At 40.6% G+C, this 22,876-nt stretch overlaps 1 protein-coding gene across 4 annotated transcripts in view; it reads left to right on the forward strand.

The window, feature by feature from the left end:
- The window catches only part of rgs12b (regulator of G protein signaling 12b), a 248,487-nt gene that overhangs the window by 222,624 nt on the left and 2,987 nt on the right, over positions 1–22,876 (forward strand). For 3 of the 4 annotated variants that reach the window (XM_067982441.1, XM_067982440.1, XM_067982442.1), the window contains exons 16-17: positions 46–199; positions 4,230–4,901. In XM_067982441.1, coding sequence (XP_067838542.1) covers positions 46–199; positions 4,230–4,901 — 826 coding nt within the window. Of the gene's footprint in view, positions 1–45; positions 200–4,229; positions 4,902–5,816; positions 9,638–22,876 lie in introns of those variants that run through there. The other variant, XM_067982443.1, reaches the window with a different exon arrangement.

The raw sequence follows: 22,876 nt of genomic DNA on the forward strand, positions 1-22,876 counted from the left end.
AACATAACGTGTCTCATTTATATTCATCAATTTTATCAACACCAGGAGGATGGAAGACCTGTGGGAAAACCTTCTTCGGTTAAAGCAAGAGGAGATAATGGAAAGTCTTCCAAAGATGCACGACCTTTGAAGAAAGAAGATATAATTCAAAGGACCAACAGGAAGAGACAGCCAAAACTAAATATGGATGAAGTAGAAGGTAAATTACATACTGGACTAATAATCCATAGAACATGAGTTCAAATCTCAACATGGCAGTATGAGAATTTGAATTGAGTTTAACAAAAAAATCTGGAAATAAAAAGCTGGTATCAATAAAAGTGACCATGATGCTGTCAGATTGTCTTAAGAACCCAACTGGTTCACTAATGTCCTTTAGGGAAGGAAACCTGCTGTCCTTACCCAGTCTGGCCTGGATTCCAGTGACTCCAGTCCCACACCAATCCCCTGCTCTCTGAAGTGGCCTAACAAGTGACTCAGTTGTTTCAGAAACTGCTCAGCAGTTCAAGAGGGCCCACCACCACCTTCAGAGAAAAACTAGAGATGGGCAAATAAATGCCGGCCTTGCCTGCGACGCTCACATCCCGAGAATGAATTTTTAAAAAGCTTACACTTGATTGAAGTATCTCGAGGCTACACGATAGAATCCCAATGAGCTGTGCCTTGTAGTTACAGTAACCGATTTGTCCCATCCATCTTCTGATGTCTACCATGGGGAGATACGTAGCTGGAACAACTAGAAGGGAGGGCAAATGGCAGGGAGAGTCATTCCAGGAAAGGTAGTGGCACAGGAGAACTTAAAAAGGAAAATGGAGAAAAGAGAAAATCCTCCTCCATCAAAATGCAAAAAAAGTTGAATAAAATACAATAGCTTCATAGATTTTTATAGCTTTGCTCACATACACAAAGATGTCTTGGAACATTTTACAGGGGGCGGTGTCATTGAAGATAAAGGTTGTAGGAAGCTTTTGAAAACTAGGAAGGAAGTGACAGGGCAAAGGGATTTAGAAAAGTGACTTGTCATTAGAATTCTGAAAAAAAGTCTAAAGGTCGGATCTGTGGAATCGGCAAAATTGTGATGTGTACCGTTGTCAAGGAGCCCTGGTAAAATTGAAGTCAATGGGAATCAGGGGGAAAACTCTCCAGTGGCTGGAGTCATACCTAGCACAAAAGAAGATGGTAGTGGTTGTTGGAGGCCAATCATCTCAGCCCCAGGACATTGCTGCAGAAGTTCCTCAGGGCAGTGTCCTAGGCCCAGCCATCTTCAGCTGCTTCATCAATGACCTTCCCTCCATCATAACATCAGAAATGGGGATGTTCACTGATGATTGCACAGTGTTCAGTTCCATTCACAACCCCTCAAATAATGAAGCAGTCCGAGCCCGCATGCAGCAAGACCTGGACAACATCCAGGCTTGGGCTCATAAGTGGCAAGTAACATTCGTGCCAGACAAGTGCCAGGCAATGACCATCTCCAACAAGAGAGTGTCTAACCACCTCCCCATGATATTCAATGGCATTACCATCGCCGAATCTCCCACCATCAACATCCTGGGGGTCACCATTGACCAGAAACTTAACTGGACCAGCCATATAAATACTGTGGCTGGGTATTCTGCGGCGAGTGACTCACCTCCTGACTCCCCAAAGCCTTTCTACCATCTACAAGGCACAAGTCAGGAATATTATGGAATACTCTCCACTTGCCTGGATGAGTGCAGCTCTAACAACACTCAAGAAGCTCGACACCATCCAGGACAAAGCTGCTCGCTTGATTGGCACTCCATCCACCACCCTAAACATTCACTCCCTTCACCACCGGCGCACAGTGGCTGCAGTGTGTACCATCCACAGGATGCACTGCAGCAACTCGCCAAGGCTTCTTCGACAGCACCTCCCAAACCCGCGACCTCTACCACCTAGAAGGACAAGAACAGCAGGCACATGGGAACAACGCCACCCGCATGTTCCCCTCCAAGTCACACACCATCCCGACTTGGAAATATATCGCCATTCCTTCATCGTCGCTGGGTCAAAATGCTGGAATTCCCTTCCTAACAGCACTGTGGGAGAACCTTCACCACACGGACTGCAGCAGTTCAAGAAGGCGGCTCACCACCACCTTCTCAAGGGCAATTAGGGATGGGCAATAAATGCTGGCCTCGCCAGCGACGCCCACATCCCATGAACGAATAAAAAAAAAGAGCCGTAAAGCTATGTAGGGTTGAGCATAGTTTCAATTCAGATGGACACCATTAGGCCTAATACCCACTGGAGAGAAAAACAAAGCTTTGCACAAAAAAAAACTCCACAATTGGAGTTCTGGTTGTGAATCATAAATGAAGCTAGCTAAGAATTGGCTCGATCAAAACTCTGAAATCCAGGGAACCTTTGATTTTGAGTTCGATCTAGTGCTCATTCCTAGAGGCATGTAGAACTACCCGCAAAAAATATTAATAGGCAACGGCACTTTTTAAAAAAGATATATTCCCTCTCATTTTTGAGTAAGGGTTTAAATTATGAAGTCTCCACATGTCATTTCACTGTTGCTACCAGTCTTATTTAGAATATTGGTATCCACACATACGGAACCAGTCACACTGAACCCAGCACGCATTAATGTGTGATATGTTTAATCTGTGATGTTCTTAATTCATCATCTCAAGTTGCTCACACCAGCGGCAGTCATGTAACCAAAAATGTTTTACCTCAGTGTTCTACAGCTTAAAATGTCCTCTGCAGAAACAGACCAAATTTGAAAAGACAAATTTTGCATCTGTAATTTCAAGCACCTGCCATAACGCTTTACTAAAATCCAAGTGATAGCACTGTATTTGCTGGCTGTATACCAGAGCCACAGACCTGCCCCAGGTGCCGATCAATGCCATTCCTCATTAAGCTACTTGGGAGTGGCCCACAGTAACTTGCACGCTAAAGTTTTTTTTTTGCTTTCCTGTGGAAAAGCTCTTGGTCAGCACTTGGTGCTTTGACCTGCCTTCAGATTGGTCACCTGCTGCCGGAGAAAACTACACTTTGTGAACCTGCATCCTATCACTTTTTCGCCACCTTGAACAAGATTATCTTTTATACAAGAGCTGATGTGGAATATAATCATCTTTCTTCACTCATCCTGCACTAAAACTTTGATGTAAATGTTCATTTGCCTTGTGGTAGTTTAACAAAATATGTTAAGATAATTTTGATGCGCTTTATAATTCACTTCTTATTTTAGAGTTGTCTTTGACCAATGAGTCGGTGTCTTAAAACCACAGACACTTCAGTTACTGTTTGGCTTGTAACAAAGAAATTACTCGGCTTTATTTTGTACAGCAGTAAGAAAATTCCGATCAGAATCATTTCTTCCACATATTTCACTCTTTTTGAGATTTAGAAAAATCAAAGCTATTAGAATGAATATAAAGTTAATTTATAAAAAAAAGTAACAACATTTAAAAGTTTAAACACTTCAAATGTACTTCACTATCTGTGAGGTCGTAAAAGGTGCTATATAAATGCAAGTCTTTCTTCCTTACTGTTGTTATTCTGTCGAAGTTTCCATTTTGTGTACCTATTATATAGCTTTACAATTATGGAGGTTGAATTTCTGGGGGTTTCTCCCGCTCGTCTACTGTAATTTCATTTTCCCGGGGTTGTTGGACAAGTGGGAAGACTTTCTTTCTTGAATTTTACCAGTGCTGAACTTTTGCGCCTGGTTTGAGGGCTGGGATCAGCAGGGTTGAGAAGGATGGAGATCCTTGCTCAGCTTGATGGCAGCTGGGTAGGGAAGGATAAGGACACTACATCTTTTCTGTTGTGACCAGACTTGAGACTTCATTTTGATTGACAAAACTTATCTCAAGAAGACAATTTTTTTCCCTCCAATCTTTTTTGAAGAACTATTCACCACCCACCCCCCCTCAAAATTACATCCCTTTAAAGTAAAATCATATTTGGCTCAATGGCTGAAATGTAGCAGCAGAGGCTTTTCCAAGTTAGACATTGAAGATAAAAGAATAAAGCACCATATTGACATGCAAGTACACTGCCCCTGAATGTGGGTTGCACCTCAAACTCGATCCTCTACCCAGGAAAAAAAACATTGATAGATTACATATAGGCATTACCCCAAATGTAAACTTCTTTTAAAAATAAAGTACAGCCTATTTAAAAGTTAATACAGTAAGTAACTGCCTTACTAACTTTCATTTTTCTATTTTATATTGCGGCAGAGTTTTTTGACCTTCTGTCCAAAGCTCAGAGTAACCGAGTAAATGATCAACGTGGGCTTCTGAAGAAAGAAGACCTTGTTCTTCCAGATTTTCTACGCCTCAAGCCAACCATACCCGAGCCTGACTCCTCCACGCCCGCAGCAAGTAAAGGAAATGATAGGAAGAGAGAGGAAAAATGCCAAACTTTGCAGAAGAGCTTAAAGTCAGCACAACAGTCTAGTAAATTAGAGTATATGGACTCCAGCACAGCTAACTCGTCTACACTGAATTTCAATGAAAACTCCAACAACATAAAAACCAAGCCAACACATCAACAAGATAACTGTCATCGGCCTGTGTTAGTGCCACCCAATTATGTAAAGCCTAATACTAAGCAGACAAATGATGCCCCTTTCCATGTGCCGGTCTCTCCTATTCCACATGTCAATGAACAAAGGTGGAAAAAGCGGTCTGGAGACTGGCAGGCGGAAACCGTAACACCGTATGAGGATGAAAATGCTTTTGATCTGACTCTAGTGGCAGAAGGTGATATCAATAGCCCAAACAGTACATTATTACCCCCCGCGCCAACAACACCATCCACTGTCAGTAAACTGGAGATAGCTAACTATACTCCACCAACTCCCTACACAGATGGTCAGGAGAATTCTTCACACTGCAGATCCAATTCAGGTATTTAAATGTGGCAAAATATCCATTTGTAAAGAAAAAAAAACTTTAAAAATGTGTTGATTTGTGTGAGATTGATCATGTTTAAAAGAAAAAAAGGAACTGGAAAAGACTATCTAAAAACTTGATACATGATGCACTAGTTTCAGTTTACATCTTTTCTAAGTATTAGCTGTTGATCGTTCTAGTATTGCAGAGTATATATGGGAAAAAAAATTAAATTGAGGTAAAGCATAAGAATCAAGTTTTATTTAGCATGTACTAAGCAGAACTTATTTTATGTAACCCATTCTACTGTGTCTGAAGATATATTTTATTTACCCTGCTGCCCTTTCTAGGATAATTACAGTAACATATTCTTGCGATTTCCGCATAAACCTAACGTTAATCCACTGGTGGTTGAGAAATTGTCACAAGGGTACGTGGGGACCATACACCTTTTTTCAAATGCTCCGAATGACGTTTCAGAATCTGTTTCATATCGGGCAAAAGATGACAAAATTACTTAACCAAGTTTCACTTCTCAGTTTCAGTTGAGCTTAATACCCTGAGTAGCTAACTGAAATATTTGCTTTTATATAGTGTAAGATTATGCACATGTACAGTCCTACCCACTTATATCGACATCTTGGAGACCATTCTAATTTTGTCGACATAAACGGACATAATATATAAAAATAAAATCACCAACACAGAATTTCTGAATGTTCAATTTCTGTACATTTATTTACATTAACTTATTTTTTTTTAAATAGTAATTTAAGAATAGACTGTTTCAAACACGTGTTCTTTTCGGATCAGGACTTGTAGCTTATCCAAATGCTTAGCTGCTTCCAATGCTGCTGTTGGCTCCGATTGAGAAATAAACGTCTGCAGTCCTTCACACATGCTAAATGCTTCTTTGCATGTCACGTGCAGAATACTGGCATCATTGGACTCTTCATCGTTTTCAGCATCCTCAGCTTCTTGGCTGTCGTCTTGATCCCTCTTTAGTGAAGCAATGATATCGTCATCTACCAGTGCTGCAGTATACCGTTCGTTTTCATCCACATTAATAGCAAGATTTATGAACTCTTTTTGCAAGCCAAGAACTTCATACAGAGCCTAATCAATTGCACCTTCTTCAGCTCCATCAGCTGTGAATTCACAGAAGACATCACCATGTAGGTTGCAGAAAAAAGCACGCATAAAGCAATTTTGAATTGTCTCTTGTTTTAACAATGTCCAGGCTTTTATTAAATTGTGCAGCAACCCCAGTAGATTTGCCGTAAACTCTTCCTTGGCATCGATGGCTGCCAACTTTTTATGAGCTAAACATAGAAATCATAGAAAATTTACGGCACAGGAGGCCATTTGGCCCATCGTGTTTGTGCTGGCTGAGCTAAACATTTTCAATAGTGGTACTTAAGATTTTGAATAATCCCTTGACCCATTGGCTGGATTAAGGACATGATATTTGGAGGAAGAAAAACCAACTAATGGCTCGTATGCCATTGATGTGAGAAAGCAGTTTTATTGACTAAAAGCGCTATTTTCTGACCAGCATTGTCATTTTTCAATTGAGTGTTTGGATCTATCTTGTAAAAATATCAGGTGTCATCTAAGCATTGGTGTTGGCCTCATACTCGACTTGCAGCTGTTTTATGTTCTTAAAGCATTGCGGATTTTTTGACTTCCCTATTATAAAAAGCTGTAGCATATCTGTTCCAGTCACGTTGGTGATGAGAATTGAAACACAGTCTTTATGTTGTTTACCCCCAGTACACCGTCATCCCTTGGCACAGTAGGTTTTGCCTCAATTGCATTATAAATATGACCCGAATTGTAGTCCTGCAGAATTTCATGGAGACGAGTCTTCCACTTGTCGAGTCAAGACAAGGTGGCACGACGGGTAGATAAGGTGGTTAAGAAGGCATACGGGATACTTTCCTTTATTAGCAGAGGCATAGAATATAAGAGCAGGGAGGTTATGCTGGAACTGTATAAAACACTAGTTAGGCCACAGCTTGAGTACTGCGTACAGTTCTGGTCACCACATTACAGGAAAGATGTGATTGCACTAGAGAGGGTACAGATGAGATTTACAAGGATGTTGCCAGAACTGGAGAACTTTAGCTATGAGGAAAGATTGGATAGGCTGGGTTTGCTTTCTTTGGAACAGAGGAGGCTGAGGGGAGATTTAATTGAGGTGTACAAAATTATGACCGGACTAGATAGAGTGGATAGGAAGGACCTATTTCCCTTAGCAGAGAGGTCAATAACCAGGAGGCATAGATTTAAAGTAATTGGTAGAAGGATTAGAGGGGAGCTGAGGAAAAATGTTTTCACCCAGAAAGGGTCGTAGAGGCAGAAACCCTCATCACATTTAAAAATGATGTGCAATTGAAGTAACCTGCAAGGCTACGGACCAAATGCTGGAAAGTGGGATTAGGCTGGGTGGTTCATTTTCAGCCAGCGTGGACACGATGGGTTGAAAGGCCTCCTTCTGTGCCGTAAATTTTCTATGATTTCTATGATTTACCCTCACTGCAAATTTTCTTATACACAACACCATGCCGAGCCTTGAAGCGACTAAATCACCTATTGCTGGCGGTGCAATTCTCCACGCCTAGCTGATTAGCAAAAGCCTTGGCCTTTTCAATAAACGTGTCTCAATCAATTGTGATGGTGGGATTTTGGGCTAGTTTTTCACTAAACCTTGCAGCTAATGCTTCTTCAACTCCTTCGTATTTTGCAGTTTTTTGTTTCTTTATCTGCAATGCGCATGTTCCTACTTTGTACCCGGCTTGTATGTGTTCAGACCAGCTTTCCATTAGCTATATAGGTTGTTGTGCTTCACAGAGAAGGTTTGGCAGACTTCTTTTCTGGACGTTCCACTCTCAATTGCTTTGATTGCATGAGCGTTTTCCTCGAGCATTCTCATCAAATCTATGTTTATTTCCAATCTTGGTGTCCAGCTTAAATAAACTAGGATGGGCATTTGCAACATGGCTAATTTATAGGCCTAATAAGCATATACCATACTCACTGACATGTCACACGTGAAGAGAGGGGCCTATCGACATTAGTAGTCAGATTCATGTTGTCGAATTAAGCGTGGCAGAGTTTATTGATGTTGACACACGCGGTAAATATTTGGTATCAATGTGCAGAGTAGGGATTGGGACTTGCGGGATTTTTTGTTGATATAAGCGCGACATCGACTTAAATGAGTTCAAGATAAGTGGGTAGGACTGTAATTACAGAGATTAGTTGAATCCATTGAACACAAAAGATGACTACTACCACAATAGTGGTTGTGGAAACTTCAAATACTGGATTTCTATATAAAGTGCTGAAACACTGCTTGCCTTCATTTGCTGCTCATGAATCTGTGAAAGTTCCCTTGCACAAGAAAGTTTTTATTAATATTTTAAAAAACACGAATATTAGCTGTCCTGTATTTGAAGATGGAAAAACATTCATTTATAACCTGACTATCATTTAATCATGATGTTGTCCCTCGTGAGATATGACTTTGGGTTAACAGGTGTTTAAGTTCTGTGGACGGTAACTGGATCATCCTGTTTATTCCAAAGAATTTGCTGCTCAAACTTCATCCAATAAATCTCAAAAATTTAATGATTTAAAAACATTGTTAATAATGACTTGTACACTTCATTATCTGCTATTTGTACAGTTCTGTACACTAATTTAGATGACATTTAACTGTCTTAAATCACTCTAGAGAATTGAAAACTTTTCTCTTACACTTTGATTTATCTGTACTTCATAGCTGTCTGTTATAGATGTTTTCACCAATGTATTACTGTCTTTCAGTTTTTAGATTGAATTCTCCAAAGAGTCGGTATCCCTTTTTCTCAATCTACATTGTTTAACACTGTCAATTATCATTTTAATTTTAGTTATTTCCTTTTCCTATATCCCCTATTTAGATGACTACCCTTTCTTTTCCATTCATCGCCACGTTGTAGTTCTGGGAGTAAAATGATACTGAGCACAATAAGGGCATTCTGTTTGTAAATTTGTATTTAATAGATTAATATCAAACAGTGCTTCCTAAGTACTTTTATGAGGCAAGATGTATAGGATGACACTTTACCAGCAGACTGATTGAGATTCATAAAATTAGTTACCTGCATTGGGAGTTTTAAGCCTGCTGTAACCACACTGTCGGTGAATATTCCAACTGTTACACTGCTTGATCCATGGACTAAAGTGGGACAAGGCTAGTGTGGAGCATAAACACCGGCATGGCCCTGTTGAGCCGAATGGCTTGTTTCTGTGCTGTAAAATTCTGTGTAATGCTATGTGAAGTTTTTGAAAGGAGTGAAAATCAAATTGAAAGCTTCACAGATTGAAAGATTGCCGACTGCTGTTTACTCCATCACTGTCCTTATTTATGACCTGATTGATGTAAAATTTTGAACATTTGAAAAAGCTGAGCTGTGTTTTAAAGAAAAAAGTCACCCACCAATTTTTTTTCCTAAAAGGTTGACCTAAGACATCAGAAGGGATACTGGTTCTTTAAGGGAGAAATTAAAACTGTCCTTATATTGAATGTGTTTTTCCTTTCAAGACCTGAGGTAACATTCTGTATTGTAAAATATTTTACAATTGTTTTCCTTGTGATGTATTTAAAGTGTACAATATTGCAATGTTGAATTTTCAAATTTGGGAAACCTATTGTTCTAAAGATAATGATGGTACGGATATATTGTTGATTGAAAGATTAAATGGCGAGAGGTTACTGTACATACGTGACAACCATGGTGATGTGAAAGTCTGACTCATTCTTACTACGTGTGTATTCAGCTTCCAGTCACACCAAAAAGCTTGCAGACATTGATACGGTGAAGAAGGTCCGTCTGCCCCATTTGACTCGCACTTGTAGAATACCAATTCTATTGTCATTCCTTTACCACATCTAGTTATTCCTTAAATAAGGTGTCAGTCCCGGCTGAACCACACTTTCTGCCATCCTAGTCCAGTTGTTGATCACCCTCTGTATAGAAATAATTCCTAATGTTTGTCCTAAACTTGGCCTTCACAACCCTGAACCTGTGCCTTCTGATCAGTTGCCTTTACGTATCTGAAAATATTCTTCCAGATTTGCATTCTGATTTTTCCCGTTAAGTATCTTGTATAGAGGATAGGAGTTAAGAGTGGATGGATGCTGGGAGTTCTCTCTAACACTCAAAAGTTAATTTCCATACGGAGTCAATGTGAGAAAAGCAGTCATGAGCAACACTGCAGTACTGTGAAAAAAGTGGTTACCCAAAGGTGAGAGAATTGAGTGCAGGATTGCTGTGGTAGTGGGAGATTCTACAGTGCGAATAGACAGCCACTTCCGTAACAATAATACGGAGTCCCAAATGGTGTGTCGCTTCCCAGGTCAGTTAAGGGACATAAGACAGCGTGTGCAGAAACTCTTGGAGGGAGATCATGTGGAAGTTATGGTTCATGTCAGAATTGTTGTAGAGAAAAATAGAATTCAGGTTCTGAAAAAACAGTTCTGAGTGTTAGAATGTAAATGAAGTTTAGATAAGTTTAGAAGATGGAGGGGTGATCCAATCAAGGTGTTTAAAATGATTAAGGGATTTGATAGGGTGGATACAGAGAAACTATATCGTCTGGTGGGGGAATGCAGATTTAGGGGTCTTAATCTTAAAATTAGAATTAGACATTTAGGAGTGACATCAGTAAGCAATTTTTCACAAAGGGTAGTGTATATCTGGATCTGTCTCGCCCAAAAGACTCTGGATGCTGGAGGTCAATTGAAAATTTTCAAGACTGAGATCAATAGATTTTTGTTAGGTAAGGGTATCAAGGGATATGGAGCAAAGGTGGGTAAATGGGATTGAGGTACAGATCAGCCATGATCTAATTGAATGGCGGAACAGGCTCGAGGGGCTGAATGGCCTACTCCTGTTCCTATAAGTGGGTAGAGCCTCAAAGGCAGTAATTTCAGAATTACTACTAATGCTACATGCAAGCCAATATGGGAACAGCCAGATTAGCACTTACATAATAGATAAGTAAGAAAACATGGTTAAATTTAATGAATAAAAAGGCTTTCCGAATGCACATTAATAATGAGAGGGTGGTGAAAATAGGGAAAGAGCTGCTAAGGATTAGAGGAGACAAATTTATAGTGGAGTGTAAAGGAATGGCACAGTATTTTGAGTAATTTTTCACAAAAGAGGTGGATATTGAGTCTGCAGAACCATGAGCGGTGGCTGTAGAACTGTATACATGTAAATCGTCTGTTAACGAGTGGGAACCATTACGGACCAAACCTCCTCTTCCTCAGCTCTGCTCCTAACTAAGCCCTGCTGCTACTAGAAATGATTCCAGCTGCTGCATGTTGTAGGTGGAAATTGTGAGAACAAGATTTCCTTCCACAGTGTCCATCAGCTGGAACCACTTCGCATAGCGGAAGAACTTGGATAGGAGCGGCTTTGAAGGGGCGGGGCAGAGGAGGAGTGGAGAGGAGAAACTAGGAGTGGGACTTTGGTAGGGAATAGGGCAAAAGCTGGGTCTTTGGTAGGGAACAGCGGAGAAACTGGAATCCGTGCTTTTGAGGGGGGAAGGGGAGAAGCTGGCAAGTGCGCTTTGGGGTGGTGGAGGAAGGAGTGTGCTGGCATTAACTGAGAGGGTGAGCAGAGGAAGAGCGCTAGCATTAACTAGAGGGTGGAGGGAGAATGACAACACTAACTGATGGGGCATGGGAAGGAGATTAGCACCTTGAACTGAGGGGGTTGGGAGAGATAAAGTGCCAGTTTGAACAGTGGGGTGGGGTCTCATTGTCATAACGTTATAATCCAGGCCTTTCTCAAGTTGTCAGATTCTTGAAGGCTGTGTCAGCTTTTTAAAAGTTGTTGCTCAGTTTTTTTCTAATTTTATAGGCTTTGAGCAAAGGAAAATTGTGCCCAGAAGACTGGGGAATGGGTGAGTGCCAAATGTGACACCTCTCTTCAAAAAAAGACTGGAGTAAGCCAGGAAATTATAGGCCAATTAGTTCTACTTTGTCAGACTTATACCACGCCACTTCAGAAGCTACCCACTGGCTCACCAACCTGGACTTGGTTATTTGAATGTTGTTAATCAGCTCTCGCTATACGAAAGTAGTAGTTGTTGATAAAATACTGGAAGCTTGAATACTGGATGAACTCACTGAGCACTTGGAGAAACACGAGATAACCAGGGCGAGTCAGCAGACCATGCTTGTCCAACCTTATGGAATTCTTTGAAGAAATGTAGTGGATGTTGTTCATATAGGTATTCAAAAAGCATTTGATAAGGTGCTACATAAGAGACTTATGGCAAAGATGAAATAAGGAGAATGTGGCCACATGAACAGAGAGGTGGTCGGAGGGCAGAAAGGAAAGGGTAGGGGTAAAAGAGTTTCTAAGACTGGAAACATGTGGTGATTGTTCCATAGGAGCTTGTATTGGGCCAGTTTTTAATTCTCATATACATTGAGGGAACAGTATCAACATTTGTTGAAGACATCAAATTATGGGGGAGTGACGAGGATTTTTAAAAATTCATTCTCAGGATATGGGTGTCCCTGGCAAGGCGGGAATTTATTGGTCTTCCCTAAGGCCACTTCAGAGAGCAGTTAAGAGTCAACATGGCATGGGTCTGGAGTCACATATAGGCCAGACCGGGTAAGGACAAGCTTTCCTTTCCTAAAGAACATTAGTGAATCATTTGGGTTATTTACAACAATCCGACGACCTCACGGTCACGTTTATAGATAACAGCTTTTTATTTAGGTGAATGGGCAAAACTGTGGCAAATGGAATTCAATGTAGACAAATGTGAGGTCATTCACTTTGGATCAAAAAAGGATAGAACAGGGTACTTTCTAAATGGTAAAAAATTAAAAACAGTGGATGTCCAAAGGGACTTAGGGGTTCAGGTACATAGATCATTGAAGTGTCATGAACAGGTGCATAAAATAATCAAGAAGGCTAATGGAATGCTGGCCTTTATATCTAGAGGACTAGAGTACAAGGGGGCAGAAGTTATGCTGCAGCTGTACAAAACCCTGGTTAAACCGCACCTGGAGTACTGTGAGCAGTTCTGGGCACCGCACCTTCGGAAGGACATATTGGCCTTGGAGGGAGTGCAGCGTAGGTTTACTAGAATGATACCCGGACTTCAAGGGTTAAGTTACAAGGAGAGATTACACAAATTGGGGTTGTATTCTCTGGAGTTTAGAAGGTTAAGGGGTGATCTGATCGAAGTTTATAAGATATTAAGGGGAACAGATAGGGTGGATAGAGAGAAACTATTTCCATTGGTTGGGGATTTTAGGAGTAGGGGGCACAGTCTAAAAATTAGAGCCAGACCTTTCAGGAACGAGATTAGAAAACATTTCTACACACAAAGGGTGGTAGAAGTTTGGAACTCTCTTCCACAAACGGCAATTGATACTAGCTCAATTGCTAAATTTAAATCTGAGCTAGATAGCTTTTTGGTAACCAAAGGCAGGTATATGGAGTTAGATCACAGATCAGCCATGATCTTATCAAATGGCGGAGCAGGCACGAGGGGCTGAATGGCCTACTCCTGTTCCTATGTTCCTATTTCCACATTTCTTTTTAACTGAATTCAAACGATCAAGTTGCCATGATAGGATTTGATCTCACGTTCTCCAAGTTATTAGTCTAGGAATATAACCATTACTCTACCGTACCCTTTTGCGAAAGATGGTAGGAAGGCAAAGACAGGGTGGGAAGATAGGTGGTGGATGCAGTTTAGTGTAGAAAAATATGAAGTGATACATTTTGGAGCAAAGAACAGGGAGAGGAAATCTGCCTTAAGTAGTAAGATTTTAAATGAAGTGGGGAAGCAGAGGGACCTTGGTATGCAGACATGTCGGTCAATAAAGTTGACAGTGCAAGTAGATTAGGCCATAAAAAGGCAAATTAAATCATTGGTTTTGTATCTGGAGGCATAGATACAGAAGATAAATGGAAAATCCCTTCCATTCCCTCTGCTGAAGTCTGCCCAAGCCACACAACTACTTTGGCTGAAGGGAGTGACTGGAATCCAGCTCCCAAGCTACAACTGACTGATGAGATGTTATTTGTCAGCAATCCAGAATAGTTTGTCGTAAGCTTTTCTTTTTGCTCATTTGTGGAAAAAGAGCAGACGTCTGCTTGGTGCTTTCAAGTGGTAACATAGCTTTATCTAATATCATAGCTTTGATCAGAAGAGCACATGGGGAATTGCTGGGCACGTACTTGTGTCCTATTACTCCATGGAGCTAATTCAACAAGTCTTATAAAATCCAAATTCTTGAGTATCTTTTAAGAACAGTGGATTTCACACAAATGGATTGTGTCATGATACTGTTGAATTATACTTGGCTCTTTTAGGTTTATCTTCCACACAGACTTCTGTGGGATTAATCTATCGCTGCCCAGTTGGCCAGAAAATTGAAAATTATACTGCTCATGAGATGCCTCCTTTTCTTCTACTTTGCCACAGCTGCACAGAATGTACTGCTCTAAGAATGGCTTTGACGCCTCAGTGAGAATGTTGCCTCTTTCCTCCTTTTGATAGGTTTGGTGACTCCTTGCTCTGAGGGTGCTGGGTTCTGTTCATGTTGACAGTATCACTTTGAGCCTCTGCTATAGACTGGTGTGTTGTTTTGTGTGCGATCTTGGTAATGCTCTTGGTTTAACAGAAATGTAGATTAGTTGGCCCAAGTCTGTCCAACGTGCTTTCCACACTGCTGCTTCTTTGCTGCATTCCAGTGAGAAAATAATCCCAGCATTGAGATTTTGCTCTCAAATCATGGACAAGATTTGACCTCAAGAAAATTGACTAATAAGATGAAAATGTTGCAAAAACCTAAAACATGAAAGGCTTGAGTTCCCTGTTCAATTCTACAGAATTATATAATGTTGACAGTCCTTTGAGAGCTACTAACTTACTTTTGTCATTTTAATTATTGCATTCCAAACCATTTTCCTCATCTAGTTTAGGATTGTCACCCTTCTGTCTGTCTTATTAAAGACAAGTAAACCACAGTTATCACTTTGAGTTTCACAACTAAAGTCATGCAGACCATAATTGCTTATACTATTTTCAGCCCCTCCTGGACACCAGACTTTTCTGCTTTACATTGAGGCTTTTTGGAGAGAATCATCTGACACTGCAACAATGATATCAGCTGGCTTTCCGATAATCAAAGCTGTGAGCAATGCCTTCAGACACAGGCTAGACTCAACTCTCTCTCTGACAAAAAGCTTTAGCTTCTAACTCACAAACCAACAGATACTACCCAAGTGTGGAACAAAAAGTAGAAGTGCTTCTATCTAACTGTTCATCCAATTATATATACATGCAGATACTGAAAAAAAACTACCAAAATTGAGCCACTTCAACTGGAACTTTGCAAAACTTTTAAGGTTCCATTGGGTTAAATTGTTGTGAAAAAATGTGTCATATTTCATTACACTGCTAATTACTACAAAAGAGGTAGAGAATTAATGCAGTGCTTAAAGGTGTCACTCCTGTTGCACGTACTGTGTTATGCAGTATCTTACTCCTACATGGAATGTTGCTGCATATCACAATTTTAAAACATTAAAATAAACTTGTATACATCTGGCCCCAATGGGTTAAATCTTGGCTGTGTGGTTGTTTTCCCTACTGTTTTTAGTGGCCGGGGAGGCACTTACGTTGTGCTGGCAAGGTCACTTCCTATTTCATGCAGCTCCAGATTTCCAGTATGTCCAGTTTATTTAAATTAGTTTGTTATTAACTATCTGCTGTCATGCAGGCAGACTGAACATGTGAATTCTTCTGTCTGCTTTTGTACCTTGTTGACTTCATTGCTCGGCTTGTTATGGCATGAAGCTAACTGAAACCGATCATCTTCCCAAAGAGAATGAATGGCTCATATAATATTTTCAGTTAATATATTTGCAGGTTACATGTGCCTGTTACAAGACTTACATGGTTCAGTATCAGCATTTCCTATGAAAAATGATGCAAGGCGTATCAATTGATCTTTCTTCTGAGACAAGGGACAGGGTTCATTCAGTCTGTGATGTAATAGAACCAAGTTTGAACTTCAGGCAATTTGTGAGTCAGATGATCCTGGATGTCAGTCCCCAGTCTAAGTCTTGGTTATTAACCATCAATCTCTTATATACGACACTTGGTGTCTGGACTGAACCCCTTTATCCTCCTAATGAAGGAGAAATCAATGTTTAGGGCTAAAATTGAAGAATTTCCTCACTGAAAGAAGCTTAGAAGACTTCAATACAAGCACTCAAATGATACTCTGGAATACTTTAACATCCTTTTTTTTGATGGAGGAAGAGAGAGAGGCATGTAAGTCCTTTTGAGGTAGTCTTCCTTTTCTAAGTGTGGTATCCTGTGTAAAGCAAGATATTCTTTTGGAGATGCCAATGGGAATTCAGGAACTGAATCTGATTTCCTAAGCCACTACCTTAAGCAGAGCACTTGGGTGATGCTTATCATTGAGCCATCACCTCAGATTCCTTGGGTGCTAAAAGATTACACCATTCACTTAAGAAAGTTAATCTTTTTGTGGAATTAACTCTATCTTCTGAAGACAATATGTTGTCAAATAAGTTAACCATTTTACTATTTGGAGCCAGTACTACTGTACTAATTTAAGACCACACCTAGGATCCACTTCAGCCCACACTCAAGAATGGACAAAGTTAAAATACAAAGAAAAGGCAGGCAACCAGAGAGGTAAGAAATAAATCTAAATTTATTTGTATTCACAGGGACCTTGAAACACATTACTTGAGCAAGAAATGTGCATTGGCATCCCTGGGACTACAAGATACACGGTCAAGCTTGCTTTTGTAGGATTTTTTTTGGCTAAAAGGTACAATTATACTAAGGAGGTGACTCCTTTAATTACATCCCCTACCTCCCCCTCCCCATTTTCGCTTCTTAAGATGAAGATTCATACTGAGATACAGTTCCACAGATGTTGACAGTCCTCCAGTACCTCACCTAAATGCCCATTCTTCATGCGTGAGCCTAGACACACAGGTAGATTTTCAACTTGAAATCAATAGAAATTAAAATCAGGCGGTGTCTATAACTGGTGGCCAATTTGCAACACCAGTTTTATGCCCAGCCGGCAAGTTGAATACCTACCTCTGAGAATCAACAGATAGTTCAACAATGGGGATGTCCCAACAGAGACCAATCCTGTTCTTGTATTCGCACATATGCACTTTGGTATAGGGATCCCTGGTTAGTAATCAGGAGTAGAGGTACAAGTGCCACTTTGCCAATTGTAGTACCCTTAGTAGAGATCTGCTAGCTCCGCAGAGGCTAGTGATCAAACCTGGGACTTTCATGGTGTGTATAGCTCAGCGTCACATCCATGTGATGCATTTGCTCACTGAATCATCAGTAGACTTTACGACGATTATTTGCTACAACGTGAGTTAAATACTACCAAAAGTATTTGACGTTATTGAAGAGAGGAGAGTAAAATTACAAATCTGCTTATCTTGGTGTTGGCAAGAAGATACGAAAATGCACAGTGAGAAAGGTCACGTGGCCAATCAAGCTGGCTCTATCCAGAGCTCCTGTATGATTATTCTATCATGGACTTTCCTCCCACACTGCCTGTTGGTCCCTACTTTAAGGAACACTAAATACATTCCCCGAGGGAAAAAAATTATGCAGAACTTTTAATATTTCTATAATCCTTAATTCTTTCATCCACAGATATCATTGAAGCTCTCTTTTAAAGCTGTTCATTGACTCCCAAATCAACCACCTGCTCGGAGTGTCCGTTCCACATATTCACTATCTTGTGGGGGGCAAAAGTCTTCGTATCATTAGCAATCTTCCTTTCACACCTAAGTCTCATCTTTAGATGATGCAAGGGGCACAGTTCAGGTTTTTAGGTAATAATTATCAAACGAGAGAAATCCTAGCAGTAACCAACAAAAGACCTCCCTTTGTAGGTGCTAAGTTTTAGACAATGCTCAGCATAGTCGCTTTATGACCAGACAGCTTCACAATTAATGCACGTTTCCACCCTTTCAGTCGGGTGAGGTATTCAAACTCAGTGGTATATGCAGGTCTTGGGCCTAATGTATGCATCCATCTTTGTGGTTCTGGATGCAAAATGGTGAGTATATTGCAATTACACTTTCTCGTATAATGGTTCCTGATACATTCACCATCGTCCGATGAGATTGGTGAATGTGCTGTTGCTTTGGCTAAAAAGTAGGATTAGGTGGGGAGCAGATCAGTTGACAAATTTCAGGGAAGCCTCTCTGTACCAAGTCCTAGTGTGAAGATCTCTAAATATAGCTAGTGACAGTACTGCTGAGGCTAACTCCAAACTGCCTAATGCTGAGGCAGGTCTTTGTCATATCGTAACTTCACATTCTTCCCTGCCACAAGACTACACATACCTTGGCATTATCATAATAATTTGCAAGGTCAGTAGCTTTACAGGACTCAGACAGGAGGCGGCAGCGGACCAGATGGTCCATCGTTTGCGTCTCATCACCACAGTCGCACATCACTGAGTTACTGTCAATAGTAACCCCAATTGCCACTTCCTTACCATTAAATGACCAGTACCAGTGCTCGTCTCATTGTTAATGGTGAGTCAGGTTTCAAGCAATGATGAAAATAATCAGCTCTACTTCCAACGTTGGGCCCGACATAATGCTTCCTTATGAGAAAAACAAAGTTACTTGTTTCTGGATGAAAAGTAGCAGTTAAACACCATGGCCCTAAATTTCCTTGAGTGCCTGGGGCATGATGGGGAGGTAAAAACAGCGCAAGAAGCCCGACGAGAAGAACCCGGTGTCGAGGTCGTTGTATGGACGCAAGTGGAGCCACCTGGGTTTTCAGGCCTAAACACTCCTAAAGGTTCCAGCAAGTGCAAACATAATTAGCCTTCTTACAAAAGGGGCTGATTGACAGCATTAAAAAAAGACTTTAGCGACTGGCACCAGCGGGCATCCTGAGTGGTTTGCCAGAGCTGCTTTTTCCTCCCACCTCTCTTCTAGCAGGTGCCCAACATATGCCCATACTTCTGTGGGCACCCACTGAAAATATTTAAATAAGGTGACTTGCTCTGACTCCAGCTACTCTGTTAGGGTCAAGAGTGCAGGGGGCGAGGAAGCAGGATTTCCACATCAATCCAGTTAAGCAGCACTGCGATCCCAAGGATTCTCAGGTTTGCTAAAAAGCCATATAAAATCCCAGATAAAGTACTAAGAACCCTATTGTAGTGGAGCAGCCCAAAAGGCTTAATTAGGACAAGTTCTGTTTGAAGAATTTGATACTGGAAACATTAATGATGTTGGAGATGTTTGTGTTCTCAAAACACCATCTAAAGAACCAGCTGCTCCTGCCTCATCTATTCAAACTGCATCGGTATAACCTGCTGGAAAAATTAAAGTTAGACTATAATGCTTACAGACCAGTATCCCCACTATCAAGCATTTGGAAGGCCATTATGAATGAGTAACTAAACTGTAATCTGGTACCAATCTGACTTCAGACCAAATTGGCCTACGTGAGACACACTTAGTCTTGTGATACAGAATGGAGTGAATCTAACCTCACGGAGAAGCTGGCTTCTTATGACATCTCTGCTGAGCTGCTGAACTGAATATGTGACCTTATCAGAGGCTACAAACATCAAGTCAGTTAAATCACTTTCTTTTCGTAAAACACATCACGTGGGGTCTATCAGTAAAGTATGCTTGGCTGCACCCACTACGAAAAATAATGGATGGGAAAACACCTACTGGTCCATCCAACCTGTCCAGCAAAATGGTGATGCCTTGGGGAATCACGATACATACATTCCCCACCCCACTTGGAAGCCACGTAGTCTCCTGGGAGATGCGAAAAACCAGATAAAATCTCTGGCTAATTAGGGGGGGGGAGAGATCTGAAAAATTCCTCTCTGACAGTCTTAGATGTTCCTCATCTTCACCAGTGGATGTCTTTTATAAAAAGTAATATTCCTTACATAACATCAGTTATTACACTATAATGTGCAGTTAATTGTGCAAGGTGCTTTGAAATGTTTCAACAACATTATAAGGAATATATATATATATATATATATACACAATATATATAAAATCTATGTATATGTGTGAAATCTATTTTTTCTTTGCTGATACACCATTTTCTACGGAGTAGTTAATTTCCCATCTGAAAGGTGAGTAAAGTGAATCACTAAGCAAGTCTGGACAAAAGTAGTGACAAATTTTGCATTTCTAATACTGAGAAAAACAAACCAATTATTCTGTTAAGAGACGCTGCTCGCTACCTCTACTTTCAAGGACTGTAGGAACTTTACAGTTACGTTCAATTCCATCTGATCTTTGCAGGACAAACAAGCAAGGACAATGGCTGGAGAATTGAGAATCCTCAGGAAATCTTGCCCTGTTTATACTATCAACAACTTTAGTATTCTACAAGGCCTATCTATCCATCCTGTGATGGAATATTGCATTCATGTTTGGCAGACTGCAGAGTAAATCTCTTGCTTCTAGAGTCAGTAGATCAGAAGCCATGCAAACCAGTGATTTTGTTGTTGATAGTTTACCCCATTCCAGCAATGAAGATACAGGGCTTGCTGTCAGTCCCATCAAAGATCATGACTAGCGTTACACCGGAAGAGTTTAAGAAGTCTCACTTGTGTGCTTATTGCTAGGAATTCAGGAGTTGCTGAAACTGCTGAACCTCATCATTCTATATGTTCAAAAAGTCCATCACAAGGACCGCCTCCTCCTACCTCTGTAACATCGCCCATCTCTGCCCTTGCCTCAGCCCATCTGCTGCCGAAATCCTCATCCATGCCTATTTCACCTTCAATCTCGACTATTTCAGTGCTCTCCTGGCCCGCCTCCATTCTCCACCCTCCGTAGACTTCAGCTCATCCAAATCTCTGCTGCCTGTATCCTATCCCATACAAATTCCCACTCACCCATCAACCCTGTGTTTACTGACTTACGTTGGCTCTGTTGTTACTGATTCAGCAACAAGTGGAAAAAATCTTTCACTGTTTATCCTATTAAAAGCTTTGAAAACTCTTATTGGATCTCCACTGCCCCCCCCCCCACCCCAACCTTCTCTGATCCACTGAAAAAGCTAGGATTTTTCACAACTGTAATCTGTTATTCCAGATATTTGAGTGAATTTTTGCTGTACCCTTTTCATGGTTCCAATATTCTTCCTATAGGGTGTCCAGAACTGCATGCAGAACTGTGGCCTAACCAATGTTCTGTACAAATTTAACATCAATTCCCACTTTTATATTCAGTTCCCCTATGTATAAAATGCAGGATCCCATTTCCGTTCCTTATGGCCTTTTCTACCTGCACACCATCTTTAAAGACCTACGCATCGGCAACCCTAGATCTCCCTGTTCCCGTATTCTGTTAAGTGTATTACCATTCAGGGTAAATTTCTTTCCACTGTTATGTTTCTCAAAATGCACCACTCTACATTTCTCTGCATTGAACTGGATCTGCCACCTATCTGCCCACTCCACTAACCTGTCCATATCTTTCTGCAATCTGTTGCAGCCATCCTCAGAGTTCACCTTACATCCTAGGTATTAGCAAATTTCAATATCATTCTTCTTGTGCCCGTGTCCAAATCATTTTTATAAATTGAAAACTAAAGAGATTCCAGCACAGATCCCCAGGAAACACCAACACCCACATTCAGCCAATCTGAAAAACATCCATTTACTCCAACACTTTCCTAGCCATCCCTCTATCCGTGCAGCTACATATCCCTTTTATTGCCATGTGCCTTAAACTGTCATGTAAGAGACTAAAGTTATCAGACACCTTGGGGAACATCCATATATACAACCTTGAGCTCCCACAGCTGCAGCCATTTTGTTTTAAAACTAACAAATCTAATGCGATTCTGCTCATGACAGGTTGTTGGATACACAGTTTTATAAGGTTGGAACTATTATGTCATGTAGCACACATTATTATGCTGCTAAAGTGCCAGGTGTATCTTTGTCTCCTTGAGGCCATAGGGTATAATTGCTTGCACAGACATTCTGTGATTTACGCAAAAAATTAGTCAGGCACAACCTTCCCTTCACAAATCCATGTTGACTATCACTGCTTCTTTCTCAGTGTTCAGTCTGACCCCCCTCTGACCTGAGGACCTGCAAAGTACAGTTATTCTTTATTGAACCTGAGGAAGGCACAGCGATTTCACCGTACGTCCTCAAGGAGACACACAGATGCAGCACTTCAATAGCAGAGTAATATATTGTGCATTACATGGCATAATACTGCTGACTTTATAAAACAGTGTAACCAATGACCTATCATAGGAGGTCTACCCATCTTACGTTAAAATCGCTGCTGTTATCAGTAGTCTCAAGGCTGCAGAAATTCAAGGCCAAGCTAGCAAAATGTGTACATCGGAGAAAAATGGATTTCTGTGGAATGCTGTAAGGTTTGTTAGTTGTCATTACTGGATCCAAAATACCATCTTACATACTTCTACCAAAGCCACAATGTGTACAGTATAGTTAAAAATATAGATGTGCTGAATAAAATGAGTTCAGTAGACAAGCCAATCATTCAGAGATGGAATAATTATCGTCAAATTGCTAAATTTTCTGTTACTCACTAATGTAATTCAGGGGAATTCACTTTAAATCCTATACATGCCTGACTCATTAAATGGCAACTTCTGAATCTCTGAATCAGATACTCACATTACTTGCACATAAAAAATATTACTCAGATGTTCCAGAGACATCCCTTACATTTACATGTATTTTCTCCAGGTTTTTCAGGGCTTTTATACCTATTTGATAGGAAACCTACCACATATTTGTGCATATTATACTGATGTTTTCACTGGCTACAATTCAACTGGAGCTAACGATGATTCACAGTAAGATCTTTTCCACAACAAAGAGTTTGGAAAGT

The sequence above is a fragment of the Heptranchias perlo genome, chromosome 4 (genome assembly GCF_035084215.1).
Source record: "Heptranchias perlo isolate sHepPer1 chromosome 4, sHepPer1.hap1, whole genome shotgun sequence".
Classification (NCBI taxonomy): domain Eukaryota; kingdom Metazoa; phylum Chordata; class Chondrichthyes; order Hexanchiformes; family Hexanchidae; genus Heptranchias; species Heptranchias perlo.